The sequence below is a fragment of the Oryzias latipes genome, chromosome 2 (genome assembly GCF_053564925.1).
Source record: "Oryzias latipes strain Hd-rR chromosome 2, Olatipes_Hd-rR_3.1".
In the NCBI taxonomy this organism is placed as follows: Eukaryota; Metazoa; Chordata; class Actinopteri; order Beloniformes; family Adrianichthyidae; genus Oryzias; species Oryzias latipes.
In genome coordinates, this window is record NC_136238.1 from 10676998 (window position 1) to 10691435 (window position 14438).

General features: G+C 40.8%; 1 protein-coding gene and 1 long non-coding RNA gene across 2 annotated transcripts in view; one reads left to right on the forward strand and one right to left on the reverse strand.

Annotated features, from left to right (window-relative positions):
* Positions 1–4913: 4913 nt before the first annotated feature.
* Positions 4914–14438, forward strand: part of LOC101170160 (gamma-aminobutyric acid receptor subunit gamma-3) — a 130560-nt gene continuing 121035 nt past the window's right edge. The window contains exons 1-4 of the mRNA XM_023965629.2: positions 4914–5159; positions 6264–6471; positions 6567–6969; positions 7126–7280. Of these exons, the coding sequence (XP_023821397.1) occupies positions 6923–6969; positions 7126–7280 (202 nt within the window). The 5' untranslated portion in view covers positions 4914–5159; positions 6264–6471; positions 6567–6922. The remainder of the gene's footprint in view (positions 5160–6263; positions 6472–6566; positions 6970–7125; positions 7281–14438) is intronic.
* Positions 12947–14438, reverse strand: part of LOC144984178 (uncharacterized) — a 93145-nt gene continuing 91653 nt past the window's right edge. Inside the window, exons 2-3 of the long non-coding RNA XR_013647870.1 lie at positions 13251–13326; positions 12947–13039 (exon numbers count right to left, since the gene is read on the reverse strand). This is a non-coding gene — a long non-coding RNA (uncharacterized LOC144984178). The remainder of the gene's footprint in view (positions 13040–13250; positions 13327–14438) is intronic.

Sequence of the window (14438 nt, forward strand, 5' to 3'; positions counted from 1 at the left end):
TGTGTGATGAGCAGCACAACACCCCACATGATCGACGAGAACAGCAGAGTGAAGCCATTACAAATAATGATCGGTTTATTTATTTTTGCAGTGCTTAAATTATCAATGATTTCTTAATGTTTGACAGCAATGAACACTTATATTGACTAATATTGACAGGGGGCAGCTGCTTCCCTTGCCCCCCTTTAGGTCGGCCCCTGGACAGAACATGCTGTCCTCTTTGAATCGTTTTGGATACTTTTGACATTTACAAAATTTGCCATCTAAGATGATGGGATGTCATCAACCACCACCAGCCATTTAACACTGGAGTGAGTTAGGAAGGAAATACTTACCTTTTGGTTCCTTGATGGACCGATCTGGTTCCTAAATAGTGTCAAAAGAGGAGCTTAACTAACTCCTCGACTCAACAAGTAAATGCATGTTCCTTCTGCAAACAGGAAGTCTGAACGTAGTTCTGTTCTGATTTCCCTGCTTGTAGAGCTACATTTGAATGGAACTTTATATTTTTCTTAAAGTGCTTCATTTGTAAGGAATCTATTACTTTAGATTCATGTTTGTAGTGCTACGTTTATTAGAGTTTCCTGCTCATAGTTTCCCATTTGTACAGATCTTTCCATTAAGATTCCCCTGATTGGAGAGCTACATTTGGGAGGAAAGTTTAAAAAATCTCTCTGCTTGTCCGCCTGCATAGTTACAATTTTAAAGAACATTGTCTTCCTTGTATCTTTAACCCGTTAACACCAGACCTTTAGCTCCAGCGTTTACATTTTTTTCCAGACTACAACCGTTCAATAAACGTAATTCCAGCGGATTCTGAAGCGAATGAAAGCGACTTTGTGCCGTTATGCCACAATAAGTCGGTAGTGTGTTGCATTTTGGTGCACAGAAACTTTCCTCCGCCTCAGAATGAGCTGATTCGCATTGATCGTGTAAAGGGTACGGCATGTCGATGAACGTGTGCTATTTAGGCGTATTCGGCGGCATGTTAACTGACACATCCCACATAATCGACTCTGCCACTCATACGACAAATACCCGCTCTTTAGAAACGAAGCACCACAAACTTGGAAGAGACTTGGCAAACCCTTAGAAGGTACTTCACACCAAATCAAACCTGCTAGTTGATGTCTAAATGCATGGATCTCACAAATGTGGCACCAGAAAGAGGAAAACCGACTTTGTTCGAATTCCAGATGTGAACCTTTGGTACATAAAGAAACAACACCAACCAGATTACTTTTTTACTTTTTCATCCAGTGGGCGAAAATGGCCTGCAGTGTAGAAAATGACCTTTTGTTTTTTTCCTTAACAGCAAGAGTTTAATTTGGCTACTTGGATGATAACACCACAAAGTGGCACAAGTTGTGTTCAATTTTACCTGGAATACTGCTAGTAAGGGACCTTAATCGTCCAATGTCTTATTTTCTTTATATGCTGCTGTTAACTTCATGGCAATTTATGACATTTGATGTTATTTCATGATTTTTATTTTTATTTTTTAAACAAGAGCTTAGTTAGCCTCCTAGCTTGTAGTCTTAAATGCTAAAGTTAAAAAAGAAAATAGAATAAAAAGAAAGGTTTTTGCGATTTAGTTTTTATGAGCAGTTCCCCCCAAACTTTGGTGCATTTCTTGCTCTATGGTTTGTAAGAGAAAAGTTCTAAAATCTGTTGATATTTTTGCGACCTTCTCTTGTTTTAAACGACTTTGTACATATTTTGGCATTTGAGCCAAATGTTAAAAAAAAGGAAGTTGTGTAAATAGCCTTTTAGTTTTTGCTGATTTTTCTTGAATCCCCCTTAAAAAAATGTAGTAATATTTATTCATCATTTCTTTCCTGAGCCTTTAGAAGAAAATGCCAAAGTGTAACGGTGTCTTTTACCTTAATAGAAGTATATTCCCGTCTTTCTGTCCTTCTCTAGAAGTTTCCGTTCTGGTTCTTGGTTCATATCTACGATACATTTTTTTGTGTTGTTTTTTTATATCTGAAGCTGGAAGCGGTCCTGATGTTGCGGTTCGGCTGATGCTCACGTCGTGTTGTTTTGATGAGAAATCCTCAGGAAAAACAGCAGGAACAGCGATTCTACAGCCTTTCCTTGACCACACTTTCCCTTTTCCTTCAGCTACTTAACATCAATACTGACGAACTCTGCAGATGACATCACATTTACAGTCTCAGCTTTGCTTCACGGACCTTAAATAAGTACCCACATGTTTTATTTTGATCTTTTTCTTGAATATAAATTTTGATATTAACACTGTGTTTTGACATGGCTGACTAACTACGAGGCTCCCCCATTATCAAAACGTAAAGGTTGCTGATATTCGCCACCTTAGGTGGATGCGCTGCTTGATAGAGCATGACATCAGAGAATGAGCTGGATGCAAACCAGCAACCTCCAGCTACAGAGCATCTGTTCCTTCAGCCCATCTGAGCTCATTTCTTTACATCTGGAATTATAAATGTGACGGGCATCTTGGATAATTGTTTTTGTTTTTTTTGTTTTTGTGGGGGGGGGGATGCCAGAATGTAAAATAAAATCTTGTGCAATTAAAAAAGTTATTACATCATTTACAAGAGATTTTTCTTTATGTTTTTTGCTTTTACTGTTGTTTACATTTGTTGTTACATTTATTTATTCATTAACCAACATTTGTTTTATTATTGCTGCTGTAGTTTTCTTTGAGTTACATGACTTTCCTAAATTATTTTATTTTGAAAAATTTGAGATCCATGTGGTTTTTTTGCTTTAACTGTAGTTTATTTTTTGTTACCTTTTTAAATTATTTATTCATTATTTTAATAAACATTTGTTTTCTTATACCTGCTCTGGTTTTCTTTAAGTTGTAAGATAATACTTGACAAAAAAATTCTTGTTAAAAGTCTAAGATTTTTGTTTTTGCTGCTTTTTTTAAATTATTTGCTTTTAACCAACATTTACTTGATTATTCCTCTTCTGGTTCCCTTTAAGTTGCAAGATTTTACTAAAAACGTTTCTATATGATTTTTATTTTTTAACGGTTTTACATTTTTTAACCTCTTTATGGTTGCTATTATTTTGTTTCCAACCGACGTTTGTTTTATTATTCTTGCTCTGGAGGGTATTCCAGGAAGCATGTTTAAACTAGCCTGACTTTGAGCCTGAACTCTGGCTGAAATCCGCCTGAACTTGCTTACTCTGGGTATGTCGGTTCCAAAAGACCGGATATGAGTTGGTGTAATTACGCTCGACTTCGTAAACCTGGGTTAACGCACGGTACATAAAGATTAATAGATCTCAATAGATCGCCGATTTCTGGAGTCACCATGGAAACGCGTGGAGAAAAAAAAAGAAAGCGCGACACTTGAGACGGAAGTGAGACGGAGTCTGAAATTTTAATGACGGCGGTTAAAAATTATAAGTCCATTAAAAAAGTAACACGGCTGAAAAATAATTTAAATAATTTAGTTAAATTTATTCAAACGCAATAATTGTTTATACAGCTCAAATTTACGTATTTATCTAACTAAATGACACATTACTCCATTAATCTTTTTTCCATCTTAATTACTTATATTTCTTGAACTTTCATATGTCTAAGTTTGAGCCGGGCAGATATGCTCATTTTTACAACAATAAAAAGAACGGAAAAAAATGCACCGAGTGCAAAAACTCACTGAAGATTTTTCCGTCACTGTCAAAACAGTACTAAGCGGTAGGGGTGCTATATAAACTCATCATCCTATCCTTTACTCTCACTCATGGTGCAGAGACGTAAGCATAGTAGGACAAAATAGCTCGGCCAAACACGGTGAAACACAGTAAAACAGCTATACAACTAAACACATTTTGTAAAAAACCTACACTTAAACCCAAATCCGTCCAGACAGGCAAAGGGAATGATATCCCAGAATCCCTTGCGGTGCCGATCTAACAGCAGCATCAAAGTTACACCTACTTAATTTAATTAATTTGAACGAAAGGAAAATAACTGTCTGAAAACTACGTGTTATTTTCAACAAAAAAATTTCTAACAAAAACAATGATTTATCTTAACTGAAGCAAATAATTACGTTACATCAAAGTAAAAAAGTTTATCTTTCCAACATCCATATGTGGTCTTATCACGCTCTCATGGTGGAAAAAGTATTATCTGAGCTTTTTCATCCACTAAATCATCTTCAAATGGACACGCCATGCTGCTTCACCTCTCTGTAAACAAAGTAACCTTCAACTAAACCTGCTCCGGACCAGGTTATGTTCAGAGCATGAGTTGCCATGGTAACATGACCTACCCTGAAACATACCTCCATTTCTGGAACCGAAAGCTGAGGTTATCAACTTTCTTAGCCTCAAACTTATCGTGGGAGCTAGCATAACCTGCTTTCTGGAATACCCCCTGGTTTTATTCAAGTTGCACGATTTTTCTGAATAATTTTCTTTTGAAAAGTTTCGAGTTGAATGACAGCCTTTTATTTTGAAACTCTGTAGGCCAATACTTAGCTAACGATAAGAAGAAACAATAATTGTGAAATGATACAAATCAAATATTTAAAAAAAAAAAAATCCTAAAAAGGATAAGCAGCACAGAAATCTAAAGCTAAAGAAAAATATAAAATCTTGGGTTTTCTTTATTTTGTCCTTTTGCCTAAATTTATAATAAATCTATTTCCAGGTTGTATTTGTTTTCTAAGACCTCTGAACATCCCAAATTGTGCAACAATGGAGGTGTTGTCCTCCTCTGAAGACCTGAAGCAGCAGCTGTTTTCCTGGCAGCCCAGAGCCTCTCCAGAACGCTGAAGCTGCAGGACCGCTTCAGTTTCTGACGAAGAGGCAGCCGCCCGCCTTTCTTCAGCCTTCACTGTGACGGCCTGATCTGCCACACATCTGTTAGAACAGGGATTTAGCTCTGCTTAAGTTGCTCTTCCCTCCCCAGTCAGGAGGTCCCTCACAGCAAAGTGCTTCCCCTCCAGTGTAAGCTGCTGCGGCCTGATGACAAACACTTGTTTTTCTCGCCGCCGACTCTGGCCAGCGTGCATCAGCGCCGACCTTAGGATTGATTATGTGCAGTTTATCATATCCACAGCCAAGCAAACGGAAGTGTGGAAGTGCCAGACGAGGGGATGAAATTCCAACCTCTGCTTGTGGAAACATTTGGTCTTTACCAAAATACCTCAGTAAGTGAAGATCAGTCATCCATACATCCTTTCATTTATATTACAGATGTATTAGTGTACATCCCAGGAATGAGGCTGAGGTCCTAACTTTCCACAGAGATGTCATTTCCTCACGTAAAATTTTGTAAAGATTTCATTTCTTTCTGTTTTTAGGCCTATACACGACAACAATATTCAATCCAACCCCTTCATTATTTAACTGAACATTTAAAAATAAGTTGAAATGATCAATTAAGCATAGGAACAATAGAGAAAACTGGAATAAAAACAGAAGTGCAACACAAACGCTTTCATCAGGAACAGCTGTGGTGAGTCCAATTAAAACCAGGTGGGAGAAATAATCAGTTCTGCAGCACCAATCTGTGACGTATAAACAGAAGTGTAGTTACGAACCTGCTAAACCTTCATGCTTTTAGTTAGAATTTCACATTTATCACAAGTCAGAGCCTTGTTTTTTTTTCATATAAAAGTAAAATACATTTTAAAGATAATTCTTCCTATGTAAGTAAGCAGAAAAAGAGGAGAATCCCCTCATGAGTTCTGCCCCTTATGTGTATCTGGAATTTAAAAGTTCAAAAACATTATAATATTCTGCATAATAAAACTAAAAAGTTGCACAAACAGTGCATTTTATTTATTTTTTCATTTTAATTCACACTCAAGCTGGTACAGAATATTAAATTTAGTTTAGTTATTTATTATAAGAAAATATATTCTTTATTGATCCCATGTTGGGGAAATTCAATTGTTACAGCAGTTCAGTGCAAAATAGAGAAAAAAGAAGAACAACGGCAATGTGCAAAAAGAATAAAAGCGTATTTAAAATGTGCAAAAATGCAAAAGTAATCACATTTAACAACAAGTAGAATCTACACCTATATACACTATTACGACATAACGTATGTTAGACGTAAAATCAAATTAAATGAAGTAAAAGAGAGAATATTCGGATGGGCCATGGATGCATGATTTTATGCATTATTTTATGAAAACAAGTCAAAATTAAACATAAAATGAAGTCCCAGAGTAGGCTTTAATTTTACGGTGAAAGTAACATAAATGGCTGAGTATTTAATAAAAAATATCAATAATATTTGCTTTCAGGTGTACTATGAGATGGTTGTTCCCTTCCTCCGACACCAGGGGGCGGCAGAGCTCCTAAACTCGCTCGGTGAGGTGAGGTCTGAACCACCGAATCAAACTAAATTCTGAACTTCGGGGCTGAACAGCAGCCATGCGCAGAGACATACGGTTGAAACAGCGGAGAATCAAAGTTTGGGAGGAAGCTTTGGCCACAAACAGCGGATTCCAGGTAAATAGTTGCGCCGCTAATTGCACTTTTCGGGTGTGAGTCAGAGAGGGTGCTCCCCTACTCAAGGCCCCCCCACCCACCCCTATTGCCCACAGAGAAGAGGCGGAGGGAGACGCCGCTGGATCCACCCCCCCCCCCCCCCCCCCTCCCTCAAAGTTCTCCTCCGCCGGACTCCTCACTGATTGATCGTCGGGAGCCTCCCGGAGGAAGCCCTCCTGCGTGGAGCGCGCGGGGGGGAGGGGGGGAGGAGAGGAGAGGAGAGGAGAGGAGCAGGCAGACCGCTCCGTGTTTGTGCGGGTCGCACATGACGCGCGGGAGAAGGCGCGTGGGCGGATGAGGAAGTTCAGATTGATGGCTCTACTGTAAACGGCGCTCGCACGCGGCAAGGGCGCGCGCGCAGGCTCACTGTCCAGAAGTTTCCTGTGAGCTGAGGTGGTCCGCGCGCGGTAAAATGACAATCAAGCTAGTGGTCACACTGCTCCTCGCGCTCCGTGCTCGGTGAGTTTGTCTTGATAAATTAAGATGTTTATTTAAGAAAAAAACAACAACCATGAACAATTTTTATTAATATTCTTGAAGGTAAATTGAAACAGTAGGTGATGTTGAACAAAAAAAAATGTTAAAGTTTTGAAGGATTTTACCCTTTAATTTCAGTTGTGATTTATTGGAATATGGCGACGATGATGAAGATCTCCACGACTCCACCGTCAGTCAGATGCTGGTCCCCAGGTCGCACCAGGAGGACGCCACTCTGATCCTCAACAACCTGCTGAGGGAGTACGACAAGACTCTGCGGCCAGACATAGGAGGTAAGGGGACCAGACCCCCCCCCCCGGACAAATAAATGCTGCTGGGGGGGGGGGGTTTGGTGCTGAATTCATCATCAAAGCTGTTCTCTAAGTGAAGGCTGATTTTTGTTTGCTTGTTATTGTTGTCATAATCCAGGCTTATTATTAAGGTAATATTGTTTTTTTTTAGTCCCACATGGGGGGAGAAATTTGACACCACCCAGCTATAGATTTGACAACAAGCGTGAAGTATTAAAAAGATATATAAGGTCGAATGATAGGGAGAAGCAATTTCTGGTCTATTTTAACCCATCGTTTCTCTTTCTTGGTTATTTTTTTAGTCTTTTATTTTTGATAGTGTTTGTGCTGTTTCAGTCCTCCCTTGATTGCACCCACTTTCATTCCTGGGTCACTCGCCGTGCAATCAGAGATCAGAGCTTCTCCGAAGGCACAAAGTTGTCTTTCGGCGAGGCCTCTAATCAAAAAGCTGCTTTTTGACGCTGGAGAGTCGTCGCCGGTGGTCTGCACAAGCTCCAGGGGCTGAGCGAGCATTCTGGGGGGTGTTAGGGAAGGAATGAGGGCAGTTTTTGCAGGGTGGGGCAGGGCTGCATTTTCATGATCTTATTCTGGAAAGAAACAGACTTTCCCCCTCAGCACTCTGTTTTCTTAATCACTTTCTGTGCTGGCAATGCTCATTATGCTTCTTCAAATCAGCAGTCTCATCCATTTGTTGGCTCTTCTGTTGACTCTTGCAGTTTGCTGAGAAAATATGGAATTTGTTAAAACAGGTTTTGCGTAAAGAAAGAGGTTCTCCTGCTTGTGCATTACTTCTGGAGCACTGATCGCCGAGAATTTGTTAAAAAAGAATTTACGGTGTTTATAATTTTAGCTTTTATAACATTTTTCCAAACATAAATACATATAACCCATTTGGTAAACTTTTAAATCTCAATTTAAAAACAGATAAAGACATTTTTATAGTTGACCCTCCAAAGTAATTTGGTAATTAAGCTGATTTGTTGCTATTTTCAGTCAATATTAGCAGCTTTATTTGGTATTAATAAATTTTTTTTAGATTTAGTGATAAAAGTGATACACGATGTATTTTCGGAACTGTAGGGCGCACCGTCAATGAATGGTATATTTTTGAAATGTTTATTCAAAGGCCCGCTAAGCGAGATGAAAGTCAAAGATTTGCCCATCAGTCAGACTAGAACTTATACCGTGACCTGACACGCTACACGTTAACCACGATGGAAGCGTCAGCCGTGTCGGTGTATTCACAACACCTGTAACCTTATTAGCAACACGTAAAGAAACGGACTGATGATGCTAAAACAAACTAAGCTCAGTCCCGTCAGTTTATTCACAATGCATGGAACCAACGAGTTGCATAGGCAAGAGTCGCTATGCTAGCTTGTTGTGTTCGCAAAGTTGGACGCCATATTGGATAGCTCGAGATGCCGACCACAATTACACGAACAGAGCTGGAAAAACAAGGATGTGACTTTCCACAAGTAAATTATTACTGTCTGCTCATAAAGAAGAAGCACTTATGGAAAACATTTCAGGAAGATGTGACAGTTTCCTCTCGATAGTGAATGTTTAGGCTGATCCTGTAGTCTATTTAAGGTCAATGGTAGCATTAGACTTTACACTATTTCCACGTTTTCTGGCACGACTACTGATCTTTTTCTGAGGATGACCAGCTAAATTGAAGCATATGACTAAGCGGAGGAAAAGAAACTAGCTAAGATGCCAAAGACTTCCAGCTAGCGATCCCGTAGCGGATCGTCGCGACCGCTTCTGGCCTGACGATCCCTGGCGGCCGCGGGTTTTTCTGCGAACGCCACCCGGGCCTCACTGCGTGGGGGCCATGGACTGTAGTGCTCACTGCACCCTCTTTCTGGACCAGCGCAGCCTTCAATCGCGGCTGCACTGTTCTAAGTCCGCTCCGACCGCGTCACCCCTGGCGTGGACCAGCCCACTTATAACTGGCACCAGGGGACTGCGGTGATGTCGGTTACCCACTGACCCATTGTGAAACACGGACTGAGGAGTCTAACAGTTAGTCTAAATCTTAGTCTGTGTGTAGATTTGAATACAATCACAACCATTTAACAGGTATGCATTGCATTTCCTATATATAATGATGTTTTTATTTATGGAGAAGTTGGAAATGCCGTTCATCTGGTCCAAATACATTAACACCTGTCCAGTGTGGCGTCACTCATATGGTAAAAGGCTAGCGTAGCGTCTCGAGCAATACGGTTCATTGCTTGTATCTTCCAACCTTGTTAGCAACTAATAAAAAAAACCTGGCTGATACCTTTAATACAAAAGGTGCTGTGACTGCGATTACTCCCAACCTTGTTGGTAACATAAAAAAACACAGTGCGACACGTTAGCCACATTATCGTATTCACAATAACGCCCAACTCAGCATTTTGACAGGGCGCCATGTACCTCTGAAAATCACTTTGACATCTTGAAGCAAAACTGGAGTTAATGTATATATATAAGAGATACCTGCGTGTTTTCTTTTGGAAAACAAAAAGGTTTTCCGTGCGCCGTACAGTGTCGAAATATGGTTAGTGGGCGTTGCGTTAATAAAATGATGAATTCTCACGAGAAGATATGAAGAAGAATGAAGAAGAAATGAAGATATTTTTTGGCGTGAAAAGGCTAATCGATTCAGCTATTGTTGGTTTTCTTAATTAAAAAAAAAGAACCCAAATGTCCCTGTAAATATCATTTTTATTCTTTGTAAAGCTGTAGGGAGCCGGTTTAGCTCGTGCTGGTTTGCGGCGCCTTCCGTCCGTGAAACCAGGGTTCGACTCCGGGCTGCTCCCTGTTCCCTTCTCTACTTCTGTGCCGGTCCCAAGCCCGGTTGCTTTGAGAAGGTTGCGTCAGGAAGGGCATCCGGCGTAAAACGTTGCCAAGTTTACCATGTGACTTGTTCGCTGTGGCGACCCCTGATGGGAAAAAGCCGAAAGAGAAACAACAACATTCTTTGTAAAGCTGTTGCAGTGCATAGTGGGGTAAAACAAATGTTTAACTTGACAAATATGTTATTAGTAACTCTAAACCATATTACTTTTGTTTAATTAACAAAGTAATAAAGGTTTAAATACTAACATGCCTTAAAATATTTGGGTAATGACAAAAAACTGTGTTCAGTACTTTCAGCTAAGCTAGAGTTCTTCCAAATAGTGAGCATTTAAAACCAAGAATGACTGTTCTTTTGTCAGAAATTCCTCTAAATTTAATCTGTATGTTTTGTTGAGTAAAAACCTTAACCTAAAATTTAAAAGTAAGACAGTTCAACAAGAAGCGACTGAAGTCTGTAAAATGTTTTTTTGTTGAAGAAAAGAGAGTGAAGTTGGATGTTTTGCCCTCATAATTCTGGGGGTAAATGTTGCTGAGATCCAGTCAACAGAGTTCTGTGTCGTCCTTCTATTGGCAGAATAAAGCCAGGCCCGGGAAGCGCTCAGGTTTTGGGTGTGGGGGAAGAAAAGTTTGAGACGATGCTGAGTCAGAGACAGATCTGGGACATGAAAGGCTCGGTTTAGAGGAAGAAACCTCCACACTGCTGCAGTATCCAGTGTGACTGGAATCGCACAACAGTGGTTTAATGCTTTTGAATGTCTGTAAAACACAGAGGCTTACTCTATGCTGTGACAGCTTCTTTTTTAAAGTGAGATCAGTGTCTTCATTTTGGAGATAGAGGAAGAAAACCTTGTTGAATAGAAGTCCGAACTGTGCTCTCTTTGGGTTTCAGTCCATTTTCTTGTCTCTTGCTGCTCCTCCATGCAGATGCCGATGGTTGCTTTCAGATCAACCCAACCTTCTGAAATCCTTTGCTTTCGTCAAGGCTATCTTGCATCATGTCTTTTTCTTTTAAAAAGATCTAACAAAAACAGCTTTTGTCTTTGCTGTCACCCCTCCAACCCTGCGGCGGTGGAGAGCTGTAAAGTGAAAGTGTTTGGTTCACACAGGACACCTGAGGGATTTCTTCAGGTGGAAACTTGATATTGATCTATCTGTACTCCAAAGAAAATATCTACAGCTTGTGTGTTGACAAACCCACCACCTTCTGTTTCTTGAATTGGACTACTTCCTCAAAAGACCACTGGAGGCAGGATGCAGAAATGAGAATTGTTTTTTTTAGTTTATTGCTTATTTAAGGTACAATTTGATTGGGTAGTGGTTTTTATTTGATTGTCAGATGGGTTGACCAGTGGGTGGAACCAACAGAGCTTTAAACTTCACTTTGTCCTGCCCAGTTGCTGTTTTGGGACGTTTTTAAGTCGAGAGGGAGCAGTCTTTGGTCATGCTTCTTTTTCCGTCATGCATAAAAAGTGGGTGGTGTTGGAGGCTATACATCCAGAGGATAGATCTCTGTGCGTCCAAAGTTCCACCCAGCTGGAGTCGTTCCTCTTAGGCTACGTTCACACTGCAGGGCTTAATGCTCAATTCCCATCTTTTGAAAAAATGGGATTTTATTTTAATTTTTTTGCAAGGCCGTTCACATTTCCAATTAAATGTGAATTTTTGTGACCTCCTGTGTGAACGTGAAATGACCCAGAAGTGACCCGCATGCGCAGAAGAGTCCTCAACGGTGAACGTCACTTGTTGTTTGCGAAAGTAGCTAGCGTTAACAATGGATCTCAACAACAGTGTTGTCAACAGCGGAGCTCTTTTTGCATTAATACATTTATTTTCACAAAGGAGCCAGCACAATTACAATCTTCTCATTTTAAGATGACATTGGAGCCAGGATGGTCTGGACCCACTGTTGTGGAATGAGGATGTGTATGTGCTGGGGCTGCAGGAGGGAGTGAGAGGGGGAGAGGAAGTGTGTTGGGGGCGCGCATTCATGTTGTGTGTTCTGGAGGAGGGAGAACGATGATAAAAGAAGGCTACCCCAGAAGAACTGCTATTGACTCTTTATTAACCCGCTCTGGAGAATCTGAGGGTCCGAACGGGGAAGTGAACCCCGAAGGAGGATCCGTCTTCGGCCCTGGAGAAGGTCTCCCCCGCGCTTCTGACCACGGTCGGAAAGGGGAAAAAAGTCATCATTGGGAAGTTTCAACACCACCGTCGGCCATTTCGCTGGAAATTTTTTCAAAAACTGCCCGGTTGCGATAAGAGCTCTTGAGTTTGGCCTGAATAGAGCCTTTGGAGGCAGTTATGGTGCAGAGTCGTCTACTGATCGCAGTACTTCTATGTTTGTGTGTCAAATATAATCGCAGCTTTGTGGTTAGAAATTTCTTTCATCATATCAGCGTTATGTTGCACGTTTACCCTTTAACACTGGAGCTTCAAGCTCCGGTATTGACATCCTTTTGACGACCCTAATTCTGCAACCTTTGAACCTTGTATTTTATCTGGGCTGGGGACCGGCACAGGGACACCCAGACTTGTTATATTACAAGTTGACCCTTTAACACTGGGACTATAGGTGCATGCATCAGAATGGAGCTGAGCAGGGAGCTTGTGGCCTGCTCCGCGTGTTTTCTACGTAACAAATACAATGTTTTTCCAACAGCATTGTCCTCTATCATGAGGGGCGAAAAAATGCAACTAGAAAATGTTAAAAACCCATTTTCATCAGAGTGGGTCTCTTATTTTTATTTTTATAATACTTCAGGATTTAGTTTCATGGAAGTAAAACTTTAATCCTACCCTCCACTCTGTAGCTCAGTCATCATCTCAGTGACTTTGTCTTTTCTCCTCCGGTCTTCATCTTCTTTCAGAGAGGATGACTGGTCCACTTGCTGGGGGGAAAAAATGACCCACATTTCATCAAGCAGAACAAGTGTCGAGCCTCACCTTAACCGATAACAAGCGGCGCCTCAGACAAAGATGAGATGCTTTTGTGTCCCTATTGTGTCGCTTTCCTCTTGGGGTCGGAGTGTGATCACTGTGAGATCTGTGTGATCCTCTCGTGCGCTCAATTGAGGCGCGCATGGATGTGTGTGCATTTACCAGGGAATGGAGGTCAGAGCAGGCCCGGGCTGAAGGCGGCGTCATAAGACATTGGGAGGTTTGAGGCCGGGGCGATCTAAAGAGATGGGTTGAAGAAAATAAGCCGATCTTTTAACGAGTTCAGAGATGAAGTTAAAAACAAACAGAAGTTAAGTCCCCATGAGTACAAAGAAAACAGTTGAAGCCTGTGAATAAGCTTGACATCAATAATTCATAAGCACAATTACATGGAAATTTGGCTCTGAAAAACAACAGTGCATCATTTATGATGAAAGATATTGTTCTCCTATTGTAAGCAATAAAGCAACGTAGATAAATGTTGTTTTCCCGCTCAGGGATGAAACATATCATTGATGCCAAACACCAGAGTTTTTTCCAGATCTAGTTGAGCCCTCTTGGTTGTTACAGTCATCTGTGTCCCTCGTTTTTTGCCTTTAAGGGCAAATATGGACGAGTCTGATTTGGAGCTGGTTACATGGTGACCTGTCCTAGAAACTTGCAAGCAGCTTCAAATATTCTTGGGATTTTTATTGTCTTAATATGTGAAATTAACACCCAATTGATCCTCCACTTTGCTCCCATATGTCCACCAAGATGAGGCTTATCTGGTCAGCAGATTGGTCCTTGTTTTTTAATGCCTGACCATAAGCAGCTATTCATAGTAGAGTTTAGTGCATCTCAATGTTCAGTAGATAGCCGTGTCCGTGTTGCTTCTTCTGAAAGAAACGCAGCATTTTGGCTGTTGCGCTTGAGGAAAAGGAACTGGTCTGAGTTCATATTAGACGCCTCTGGTCCTTACCGATCAAACGAACCTCAGAACTGCTAAATGGCTGAACTCTTGCTGGGCTGTGGTTTTATTGCTGGGCTCAGTAGTTCATTAGAAATTCTCCTCTGATTTGTGGGCAGGACCTTTAGCATGGCGTTAGCCTGCCCCCTTTATTTATCTGCAAGTGAATGCATCCGGATGGAGCAGAGCAGGGAGCTTGTGGCCCGCTGATTGTAGCACCTCCGACCCAGCTACAAGCTATTTCCAACGGCATTTGTTGAAAAATACTCAAACGCAATTTTAATCTTTCTTCATATATTTGTCCTCCAGCATGAGAAAAATTTCATAGGAACTTGTTAAAAACACCCAAATGCAAAATGTTCAGAAAAATCCTGGAAAAACCCTTCCGCTCCGGTTGGGGT